Below are 13,124 nucleotides of genomic sequence, written 5' to 3' on the forward strand. Positions count from 1 at the left end.
TAAGGTATCTTTTGCGTTTTTCGATGTGGTAGTTTGTTAAGAATATAGTTGGCGGAAAGCAAGGCTTCCCCCCACAAGTTCTGCGGTAATCCAGAACTTATTAACATAGCATTCATCATCTCCTTCAATGTTCGATTCTTGCGTTCAGCAATACCATTAGATTGAGGAGAATAAGGCGCGGTAGTTTGATGAATAATTTCGTGTTCCGAACAGAATTTCTCAAATGGTGAATCATATTCACCACCTCTATCACTTCTTATGGCCTTAATCCTTTTGCTAAGTTGATTTTCAACTTCTAACTTGTAGTGTTTAAACACTTCAATTGCTTCGTCTTTGCTTTTGAGCAAATACACATAGGAATATCGAGTATAATCATCGATAAAAGTGATAAAGTACTTATTACCTCCTCTAGTTTGAACAAATTTTAAATCACATATGTCGGTGTGAATTAAATCTAGGGGTTCGGTACTTCTTTCAACAGAACGAAAGGGTAGACGTGACATTTTGGCTTCTACACATATATCGCATTTGTGATTATGATTTAAATCACACTTTGGTAATAAATCTAATTTGATTAGTCTACGCAAAGTGTTATAACTTGTATGTCCTAATCGTTCATGCCAAATGTTAAATGACTCAAGCAAGTAAGAAGAAGATGTATTCTTATTAATTGGAGGTACAACAGTCATTACATTCAATTTAAAGAGCCCCTCATTCAGGTAGCCTTTTCCTACAAACATTTCATTCTTTGATAGTACAAATTTGTCCGAGACAAATACTAGTTTAAACCCATTTTTACTTAGTAGAGAACCAGATACTAAGTTTTTTCTAACATCGGGCACATGAAGAACATCATTCAGAGTGAGCTCTTTTCCACTTGTCATTTTTAGCACTATCTTCCCATGTCCTTCTACCTTGGAAGATGACGAGTTTCCCATGTAAAGATGTTTATCATGATCCATTGCTTTGTAGGTAGAGAACATCCCGCGGTTTGAGCATATGTGACGAGTAGCTCCAGTATCTACCCACCACTCCTTAGTGTTTCCAATTAAGTTGCATTTAGAGACGACCGCAGAAAGATTCATGTCTTGTACCTTATCAGTGAGGTTCTCATGTTCTGTTACATTGGCCTGGTTAGTTTTTCCCTTTACATTTTTTTGGCTTTCGACAATCCTTGGATCGATGTCCTGCCTTGCCACAATTGTAACAGTTGCCTTTAAACTTTTTAGCAGTTTTTGGAGAACCAATTTGTCCTTCCCCATTGTGCTTCCTCTTTTTGCTTGTCTTGAAGCCTCCTTCTACAATGTTGGCTTTTGGTTCCATCGAAGTAGATGCACCATTCCTTTTTTCCGTTTTGCGATTGTCTTCTTCTATTCTCAAACGGACAATGATATCTTCAAGTTTCATTTCCTTCCGCTTGTGTTTGAGGTAATTCTTGAAATCCTTCCATGAAGGTGGTAATTTCTCAATTAGTACAGCGACTTGGAATGATTCACTTAGTTTCATTCCTTCGGCATGGATGTCGCTAAGTATGATCTGAAGTTCTTGAACTTGGGATATGACAGTCTTGTTGTCAACCATTTTATAATCCAAAAAACGATCGACAATGAATTTTTTCGTGCCGGCATCTTCGGTTTTGTACTTTGTGTCCAAAGATTCCCACAGTTCTTTTGCAGACTTAGCATTGCAGTACACATAATATAATGTGTTATCCAGTCCATTAAGCACTTAATTTCTGCATAAGAAATCAGAATGCTTCCATGCATCAACAGCAACCAATTTTTCAGCATCACTGTCTTGCTCGATATATGAAGGCGCGTTTTCTTTGAGAAATTTAGCCAAATTTAATGTCGTCAGATAAAAAAGCATTTTTTGTTGCCAACGCTTGAAATCTGACCCATTAAACTTTTCTGGTTTTTCCCTGGTCGTATTCGGGAGTGTGGTACCAGAAGTTGCCATTTCTAAATGCAACCAGAAGATCAACGATAAGAAGGAGTAGAAACAGAAACAAATAATAATTGAAAAAGCAAATTCGTTTTAAGATTGTTGTTTCTAGAGTTTGAATTCACTCCTTCGAAAACAATCCGACAGAATTACCTGAATGCAAGAATTGATCAACAAGATCCAAAATTGTAATTCGAGCCCACCGACTTCACGATGTGTCCTTAAAACGAATTTGCTGCCTTCAATGGTGCTAAAGGCGTCCAGCAATCGTTTCCTAGGATAGAACGAATTTTTCGTCTCCTACGGAAGCAGCACTGCAGTCTGTAGGAGTTCCAACGAATTCAACGAAGTGTTTTTTACTTCGAGACAATATCAGAACGAGAGAGAGGGAAATGAGATTCAAAGCACAGAAAGTTTGCAATGAAAATGGTGTAAATTTTCTGGTAGAAAGGCTGGCTATTTATAGACTTGTTCGTGACCATTCGAACAGTCATCACCTTTCAGACAAGCCTCAAAAATCCGAACAGACATACTGTTCTTAAAAGTCGTGTCTGTTAAGTCGGTTAACAGTCGGCTAACAGTCGACTGTTTGGTCGGTAAACAGTCGACTGTTTGGTCGGTAAACAGTCGACTGTTAAAAGAAAATAAAACACTCGGAATAAGCCAAAATTTAAATTTCATTTTGTACCCAAGAATTTGATTATTTACAATTTGGCCCAAAATTTTAAATAAATTTTGTCCAAAAAATTAATATAGTGTAAAGGTCGACCCGGACCAGGACCCGCACCGGACTCGTGCTAGTGCCGGCCGGTCGGACGGCGACGACGACTGCGGAGCGTGCCTGTGGGTTTATGACCGAACCCAATAGGATATAGGTCTTCCCCCTTCCAAAGACTATTGGTACCCCTTGGGGCCCAAACCCAATTCCAAACTTCCACTTTATAAACCACACCAAAGTTTCCTAACTTTCCTATGTGGGATAAGTGTTTGGCAAATCAAATTTTTCCATAATCCTTAGTTTATGTGGGTTATTTTAACACTTAATATTTCATTCAATTTTAAATGGTTTTCGATAAATAAATATATCACGTTAATCATCTCGCGGAGTAGAACGTGAATATGTTAGGTCCCGTATTATTTAAAAGGTGGGTCCCACTGAAATTTGGGCTCAAAGTTGACCCATTAAACCATTTTTTTCCAACAGTTTTAACGTCAATATAGTAGCATGCATGTCCTGAATTCTAATATTAAGCTTCTAAATGCGTCTTTCAACATTACCTCTGATAAACTTCAGACTGTTTTCTGGAAGTTGATCAATGAACAAATGGACAGGACCAATGGCGTAAACCGGAGGACACAAGGGCGAGAGAGCATTCAAAACTTCAGCCTCCAATGCATCAAAAGTATTAAAAATGATGGCTGATGCTTTTGAGGTTCTTTCAGTTTCTCCCAATAAGAAATTTAGCATTGGATCATTTATATCTGTTGTCCGAATAAATGTTGGAAATTCCCGGAGTCTTATGTTTTTCAGGCCTGGAATACAATCTACAGTAGTGTCCAAGTATCCATTTGATAAATAAGATGAATCTGCATATATAGTTAAGAAAATATCGTTAAACATTGTATTTAATGGATAAGGATAAAGGAAAAGGAAGGAAAAATCTTATAATATTTTCCCTTTTGTACAATTCGATGTTCATTTCTTATGAGTTCATTAATTGGATCTTGTTCTGTGTTCGAGAATGCCTTCCTGGTCGCTACGCGATGAGTCAACTAGACTGACTTAACCAGCCTCGCCATTAATGTAAATTTGTATTTGTACATGTTTTCTTCTTCTCTATTTACCGATCTTTAATTCCTAGGTTTTTATATCAAGGATGTTCTCTTTCCCATGATGGACGTGAGCTTAATATGCACACAAACCGCTATTGTTGACAATTCAACCAAAAAAAAAAAAATTGATGATGTGGCAATGCCATGAGCACATTTTACCTTAGGAAAATGTTACGAGTACACCCTGAGGTGTACACAATGCAGTACACACCCCTCACATGGAGGGGGGCCCGTAGCATTACCCTTTAAACAATGTCCATTATTTAGAATAAATGATGTTTTGAATAGTGATTTTTTGAAAAATATGATTAAAAATAAGTATAAGAATTTTATTATAAAGAGAGGCGAATGGAGGATGTTTTAAATAAATTTACATTTTGAAATATCAAGGTGTCCTCTCACATGCATACTTGATTCATATTTTCATCAAACAAGTCACAAGCATGGGCGGAGATAGGCGTGGGCTGTATTTGGCTGCAGCCCATTGTTATCCAGGCCCTAATGCAATTTTATTTTATTTTTTTATAATTTTTGGTTGAATTGTAATATATTAGCCCACCAACAATTAATTTTAGGGAAAATTTCATAAGTAAGAGTTTAATTATGGCACATTTCAAAAACAAGAAAACAAGTTTTAAATTTCAAAAATCAAATTTTTATTAAAAATTATTTATAGTTTAATTAATTAATTATTTATTTATTTTAGTAATTAAATATATTTAAATCACATATTTATATAATTTGGTCACAAATTAACGATTTAATTCGTCACTTATTATTTTTTGGTCACAAATAAAAAATTTTATGTTAAAAATTATTTTACGGTCACAATTCAACAATTTTATAGGTTACAGTTTGTTCAACGATCATAAATCGAAAAATTTATAACTCACGATTTATTTATTGGTTATAAATCACAAATAGTATAAGTCATAACTTATTATACAGTTACAAATTATCAAATTATCGATCACAGATTAACAGTTTTTTAGGTCACATGTTATTTTTCGATCACATTTTATCTTTTTCATTGATCAGATATTATTTATTGGTCACAGATTAACCAATTCAATGGTCACAATCAACCAAATAATTTGTGATCATCATCAACACTTACAATTCACAGTCATAATTTTCAAGTCACGTATCCAATTGTGAGTTACAAATCAACCAAATCATCACGACCACCGCCATGACCACCATAACCACCGCCACGACCAACTGTGACTCCTAAATTGTGAGTTACAATTGGGAATCACAATCACAATTTTCAAGTCATGGGTCTAATTATTTGTCACAAAATCAACCAAACTGTCACGACCACCACCACAACTACCACCGTCACCACAAAATTGTGCAAATCACCAACATCAGCCCATCGTCGACGCACGCATGCACGCACACCACCACACCCATGTACATAAACTTTCAACAACAATAGTTCCCCATATCCACCACCACCACAATTTTCAACACAAAACCCACCCTAAAAAAGGACCAGCAACACCACCATCACCACAACCTTAGAGCACCGCAAACACCACATCCACCACTAGATCGCGACAGATCGTGACCAAAATTTTCCCATATTGCAACCAACAAAACTTCGGTATCAAATTGTGATCGCCAATCACAGCGACAATAAGCATTGCACAGCGGCCACAGTTGCAACGCAGTATTGCAGCGGCAATGTCGCGATGTGCACAGTAGTGCAGTGGCGACATGTCATCTGCATATCCATAAATCGTGATTTGCATATCCACCGTCGCGTGAAAGGTAGCTATGACACTGCTTCACTCCGACGGCTTTTAGTGGCTTCACTCCGACGCTGGTGCTCTAAGGTTGAGAGGTTCTCGGTGAGGCGGCGAGAGAGTTGTTGAAAGGTCAGGCAGCGAAGAGAGGGGTTCCCTGGTTTAGAGAGAGAACGAGAGGTAGGAAATGAATAAATTAGGGTTTGAAATTATTATTTATTAAATAGATTAATTAATTTTCATATTTGTTATTAATTAATAAAGTTCTGATTTGTGAAATACTAAACATGACATCTTATTCATGAAATGAGATTTTTTAATCTATTAGAATCTGTAATTTCCACTTAATTTTAATAGGCTAGCCCACGTCAATTTTTTTTTTTTGTTTAATCGTTAGTCCACTAATTTATATAATTTTATGCCCACTTATTTGTATCGATATATAATACCCATTATGTAAATTCTCCCTACTCTTATTCACGTATAAACCCCTATTCTCATTCCTTTTCTTTTACAAAGCAAATTGAAATAATTCCTAAAAATCAAAAATCAAAATCCCTAAATCTTTTCACCTTGTCCCTATCGTAGTCGTCGAACAGGACCGTCGAGTGTCGACTCGCTGCCTGGTCTGCTGACTGCTGAGAGTCCGTGACTTGTCAGCATCTCACCAACTCACCGCCTAGCTGTCGAGTGCCGACTTGTGTTAGGTTAGGGAACTTAATTTACTAATTAGAATATGAAAATCTTCTGATATCTTTTCAATTAATTATAATTGGTTTGTATTATGTATATGATAAGTAAAAAATACTAGGTATAAAAACTAAGAAGCCAACTTGAATCGATGAATTTTGAGGATTTGAAATTTTGTTCAAGCCTTCAAGATCTAGGAATTTGATTTGTAGCTCTCTGCCCTCATCCCTCTCTTACGAGTAAGAGTTACAAACACGTGTTAATATTAATTAGGAAGCATTTGTTGCTCCCTTTTTAACTTGTTTCAATTCTTTCTTATCTTATAGTAATAGTAAATAGCATTTAGCTGGGAGTTCGTAATCAGTAAGGGTGTGTTTAAGTGTTTTTACTTTTAAGATAGTCTTAAAAATTTAAAAATTTTATTCATACATTAAATTTTTAAAATTTTTTGCCTCCCGTAGTATTGATTTCTGGCTATGTACCTAGTCACAAGTGTACAATTTCTATAACAGTAAACATTGAACTACTCAATTTTATTTAGGGTAATTGGCACAAAATGTTTCTACTTTTTCATGTCTATTGTGGAAAAATGTCCGTACCTTTTATTTTTTGACATTTTTGCCCCACATTTCTTTGCGCTGAACGTCATTTTCACCAATTTTGGACAATTTTACTATCCATTCAAATAAAACAAAAAGGAAAGAAAGGAAATAACAAATAATTAATTGCAATCACAGTCCCCAATTTTTTAAAAATTACAAATGGCATTCAGTTTCTGTTCCTTCTTCTTAAAGTATGTGAAGAACGCCATTTGACTTCAAAATTTGGCAAATGAGTGCTGTAATTTCTAAAATTGAATGATTACCCAATGTTTTTTGGGCCTAAATTTGAGTTTTCCCAAGTTGATTCATATGTTGGGACACATTAGACTCACAAATTGATGGAGAAGTATCCTCTTCGTGTGGCAGCACATTTCATGAGGTCAAATCCAAAATTGTTGCATTTGGATGATGAATTGAAGCAATTAAATCCATATCCAGCGTCGTTTGACCTTCAATTGCATGCTGATTGATGCAATTTGCAGATTGGAGTCGTGGAGGGATGCTAATTGAAAGGAGATCAGACTAGTTTCTATGTGTGTTGACTGTTTTTGGACGAACAGTCATTCCAAAGCCAAATTGGTGAAGACCCATATGCTCAATAGATGCACCATGATGAGTAGTGTCCTGTGGTGATGGTCGGCGATCATGGGTCCCACCACCATCGTCGGAAAATGGCTTTGTCGTCCGCGAGTTCACTAACTAGAAAATTGGCTGTAGATCTCGGTTTTTTGGGTTGTTTACTATAATTGGAACATGTATGGATGCATCTTGGTGAGATTGAGTGGTCTGTGGGTTATATGGAACATGGGTATCCATGAATTTGGTCGAATTTGTAATAATGCCGGGCGTGAAAGGCGATTTTTGGGCAAAATTTAGCTCGATTTTGTTGGTATTTGGGGCTGAAATTTGCATGGGGATGTTAGGGTTGATGAGGAGATGGTGGTGGTGTCAAAATCCCATGGCCTAGGTGGCCATGGCCTAGGTGGCCGGAAATTGGGTTCCATGGTTGTTGGTACTTATGTTGAAAATTTTATATATATTTGTGACTGATTTGTAATTTTTAAAAATTGGGGACTGTGGTTGCAATTAGTTATTTGTCGTTTCCTTTTTTTTTTCTTTTTTTTTATTTGAATGAAGGGTAAAATTATCCAAAATTGGTGAAAAGCATGTTCAACACCAAGAATGTGGAAATAGGGGCAAAATGTCAAAAAAAATGAAAGATATGGACGTTTTCCACAATAGACAAGGAAGGTAGAAAAGTTTTGTGCCAATTACCCTTTTATTTATTGCGTTGCATGTTGTAGCTTTGAGTTCTGTAGCTTTAGTCTTCTGTTTATAGAGGGACGGGCAGTGCAAAAATGAGGCAGTACCAAAAAAAAAATGTAATATATGAAGAATTGGCTTTTGGTGATTATAAATTTCATAATATTCTATTATATTTATTGGAGGCGGTGCCAAAAAAATTTAATATATGAAGAATTGGCTTTTAGTGATTATAAAATTCATAATATTCTATATTATATTTGTTGGAATCTATCCTTTTGGTGATTATGTCAATTGAAATACGAGGAGGTGCAAAAATGTACTTCTTCGTCCCATTTATATAGAATTATTTTATTTTTCACACTGAGTAAAAAATATTATTTAATGTTATTAAAAGGAAACTTTTGTCAAAATACATCCCTAGTTTACCCTATTCATATTTGTACAATTTCATTAATTGAAAATATTAATTATAATTAAGCAAATTAAATAAAGGCATGTTAATAAATGAACAAAACAAAACAAGTTAAATAAAAAAACAGACCTATATAAATGGGAGAAGAAAATAAGGAAAATTAAACCTATATAATTGAGATGGAGCGAGTAATATAATTATGTTCTTATTTGGTTAAGCTAAATAAACTAATCAAAATATAAGTTAAAATCAATAGTTAATTTTAATTATATATTTAATGATATATATAATTTTTCAATCACACATATCATCATTTTATTAAAATGAATTAATAATATAATTTTTATCTAAATCATACATGGGCTATATATATAACACGTGCCTACTTATTTTGAAGATAATGTCTTGGTCTTGGCTATATTTGAGGTGGGTAATGAAAAAGTTCTTTTCTTCTTCTTTTATTTTTTTTTTCCCAAATAACAATTTTAAAAAATTAAAGGACTCAAATAGTAATAGAAAATAAAAACCTAACCTTCTTTTAAATTTTTCTTTCTACAAGCCTTCTTTCTTTAGTGCTTGTTTGTCAATAAATATAATTGTTTAAGCATTATGTTTCAAGGAATATTTGGTTATAAAATTGATAAAAGTTGCCGATCTTACAAAATGGGAATAAAAATAGAGTTTGACCACTTATAAAGCATGCTTTATAAAACTTTAATAACCTAGTTAATTTCTTCTTAATTCAAATATTATTTTCTTGTTTAGAAAAAAGAATTTCTTCTTTCTTCATTCAGATTACTGCCCATATTTATTCATGGAATGGCAAAAGTTAGAAAGGAAGAAAATACAGCCCCCTTTATGAAGTGCCCGTTTTGATTATTTATAGGTATATAAGATAGAACTGTTCATTCCCATGGAGAATAAGGTAAACGACTATGCTATACGTTTACACGTATATTTTTGGTGTACATAATCGTTTACATCCCTGACATGGATGGGACCGCATATAATTTATTATTCATGAGCCCTTGTGGATGTAATACGTACACTTTCAGATTAATCCTTAAAAATATATGAGAAAGGTGTGCAGTTACAAGAAGAATGTACCTTTGAGAGGTATGAGACCTTTCTGCATAAGTACTCGCAAGTTTTTATTGCACAAGAAGCTGCAAGCATTTGTTGTTCGGAAGCACACACTTGGGACACCAATTTCATCGGCAGCCGCAACAGCAAACGACATTATGGCATCGGAAACTGTACAGGTCACCGGCGGGATGCCCTCAGCCTCAGGTGAAGAATTAAGCTTCACCAGAAGTTGGCGAAACGGCGCTAAACCATTTTCCTTAAGGGAATTAAATAGAGATGGGATGTGTTGGGTTGTATCAGAATCTGCCTGTGGGAGACCATCGGGGATTGTCTTGAAGTGGAAGTCCGGCGAGTTACTTCCGGCAGCTCCGGATTTTTGCAGGCGGCGGTGGTTGTATTCGGTGTTGACGAAGGTTATGTAAAAACCTCTGTGATGAAGAAGTATGGCTAGTTTGAGCATAGGGGTTATGTGACCCTGTGCTGGAAATGGAAGGCACACCGCATGTGGCTTATCGGGTTCCGGGAAAATGCTCATTTTCTTTTTCCTATTGTGGTGGTGCTTAAGAGCCAACGAGACTATTATTGATTTAGTCCCCTCTTTGACAATTATTATTTACGAAATTGTCCTCCCATCTACAATGACAGTGGTCAAGATAAGATTAGCCGTATGTGTAACACCCAAATTTGATAAATCTTGAAATATTATAAAAAATTCAATTATTATTATTTTTATTTAAAGTGGAACGATAAAACATAAATTTCTTTAAAAAAAAAACCTAAAACATTCACAAGTTTAAATTAAATCATCAAATCGTATCTTCAAAAAACACAAACACCTAACTAATTAAATAACACATTTCTTAACAGATTAAACTAACTAATAAATTGAAAGACAGAAAACTTAATTTTTTTTTCGAATTCTCTTAAAAGTTCGTATCACTATCCCACCACAGCTCCAATCGATCTGAACTAACTTGAAAAATTATTGGAAGAGCGGTTATTTAAAAAGACCCAGTAAAATACATACAATTTTCATAGACAATTAATATAACAATAAAATAAGCATTTCATACCATTCTTCTCTTATGGAGTATATCGATGACTGAATGATACACTCATCTTAAGATCCTTTAAGATTTCATATCTCTTTCTAAAAAAACCAAAGTTCCATAAATGACTGAATGCATAAAGGTATACAAAAACAAATCACTTGCACACAAGTATTTTACCTCGTTTATTAAAAGGTTATAAAATAATGCACGTTAAAACTTTTTCCCTATGTTTCTTTCTCTCTTTGCCTAGACTCTATCTGACCATATCTGTGAATAAATATTCCGTGGTGAAAATTTCTCTTGATTTCATCGGTTATTTTTAGTAAAAATAAATATTTACAAATTGAGTTTTAATGCAATAGTAATACAAAAGTTGTGTACCACCACAAATTGAATAAGAATGTGTTCAAATAATAGAGTTAGTAATATACTCTATTATTGGTTTCCCGATACAATCACCCATTGAAAATTGGACACTTGAACAACTTGGACTTGTTTTCAAAAAGTGACATTAGAATTGTACTATACTACTTGTTTCATATCAAATAAAAATCCGTGGTAAGGATTAAAAGAGGAAAATAATTGTACTTAATGAATAATCCAAATTCCCAGCAACTTAATATATTATTCTTTTACTTGGACTTAACTTGATGTAGTATAATTCAAAATAATTTTTCTCGTTTTGAAGACTTCTAATTAATTACGAGCTACGAAAAGAGTCCAACATCGATACACTTAGTTTCCACCTATCAAAGTCTAATTATTTGACCAAAATAAAATTAAAATTAAACTAGTTCACTTTAATCCATCAACTTTTAAAATATAAAGAATATAATGTATAGAATAAATAAATTTTATTCTATAAAATTTTTAGGGTGTTACACTATCCACTTACTGATGTAACACGAGAAACTTACTTACTGTTCTCTTCAAGCGTGAGAACTCTAAGTAAGATTCTCTTCAAAGTAGACACGATAAGGCATTCTATGGTGGACAAGAAAACAAGTGTTATTATTTTGAAAAAAATTGTTTTGAATAGTGACTTTCAAGAGAAGGCATGGTTAAAAAATAGAAAAATTTTTGATTTACGTGCAGAATATTTTATTATATAAATATATCATTGAAAATGAGTAAGTAGAAACAAGAATTTTCAAATAATGGTCGTCAAACAATGGCTTAAAAGTATATCTTATTTGGTTGTTAAAATAAGTCATTTATTTGATTAAAGTTTATAACAAACAATTGGAAGAGATGGTTAAGTGGACATTTCTCAATAGCAATTAACGCGATACTAATAGTATATTTGTGATAAAAAGTGACTTAAATTTTTTCAAACAATATAAACACAAACCAAGTATATAGTCAGCTATAATACAGGTAATAATATTAGATGCACAATTTCCGCATTTAAAAGAATTAAAGAATCAAAAAATGGAAAATACCAAACATGGATCCATGTGTACGTGCTTGTATTATAGGATAAAATACTAAGGGGAATTTTCATAAATGTCACTAAATTTGAAAATGCGCAAAAAAAATTTCATTTGCACTAAATTTGGTCAAAAATGTAACTTTTTGGGTGTGAAAGATCCATATTACCCTTAGTGATACTTTTTTATGAGCATTTAATGCTTGATTTGAAAGTCATTAATGTTGTGATATGATGATTTGTTTTGTATATTATAAATATTAGATATATGATTATGATATTGGATAGTATGAATTTTGGTAAAAACAAAACGAATTTGAAAAAAAAAAAAAACAAAAAAAGAAAAACACGTAACTTCTTATAATTCACAAACCCCAACTTCTTATTTCATTATCTATAAGACGTTATTATTAGATTCATCATCCGTTTTTTAGAGGTTAGCTATTAGAAATTATTTATATTTTCATCTTATAGCTTACTATTTTAAATGTTAAATAGAATATAGTCATATTTATTTGAAATTTTTGAAACTCTTATTCGTTGATTTGTTTGATTCTCGATATATTTTTGAAGGAAAAGGATATCAACATCCTTTAGAAAATGTTAAGGATTCCATAATTAATTAACTATTGAGTTATTCCTTATTTATTTTTGGGAAGATGTTGTGATGTTGCTGTTGAGAATTGATTGTCACTATTAATGTTTTGAATAATTTCTTCTAAGGTACCAAATACATGTTTTCAAGTTTCCCGACAATTTCAACAGTTCAACTATCGAATTCGACATTTTGAAATCGCCATATTAGACATCTTAACTGTCTAACTTGACATTTAGAAATTGTCGGGATAAATAATTTAACTGTTGGGATTCAACTATTCATTTCACATTTTGTTATTGAATGGATTTAAATATTTAAAAGTGTCACTTTGATGCTATTAAATGTCGACATATTGATTGTGCAGAGTTTTTATCGTTGTAATCTCAACTTTTCAGATATTAGTAATCATTTGATATTCATCGTATCACATGTGAGAAAGTTTGTTTATGTGGATAACGAAT

The 13,124-nt window shown here is 33.4% G+C and overlaps 1 protein-coding gene across 1 annotated transcript in view; it reads right to left on the minus strand.

The window, feature by feature from the left end:
• Nucleotides 1–10,157, minus strand: part of LOC111394675 (7-deoxyloganetin glucosyltransferase-like) — a 15,366-nt gene extending 5,209 nt beyond the window's left edge. Inside the window, exons 1-2 of the mRNA XM_023020604.1 lie at nucleotides 9,606–10,157; nucleotides 3,223–3,531 (exon numbers count right to left, since the gene is read on the minus strand). Coding sequence (XP_022876372.1) covers nucleotides 3,223–3,531; nucleotides 9,606–10,119 — 823 coding nt within the window. The 5' untranslated portion in view covers nucleotides 10,120–10,157. The remainder of the gene's footprint in view (nucleotides 1–3,222; nucleotides 3,532–9,605) is intronic.
• Nucleotides 10,158–13,124: the final 2,967 nt, after the last annotated feature.

The sequence above is a fragment of the Olea europaea genome, chromosome 5 (assembly GCF_002742605.1).
Source record: "Olea europaea var. sylvestris chromosome 5, O_europaea_v1, whole genome shotgun sequence".
Classification (NCBI taxonomy): Eukaryota; Viridiplantae; Streptophyta; class Magnoliopsida; order Lamiales; family Oleaceae; genus Olea; species Olea europaea.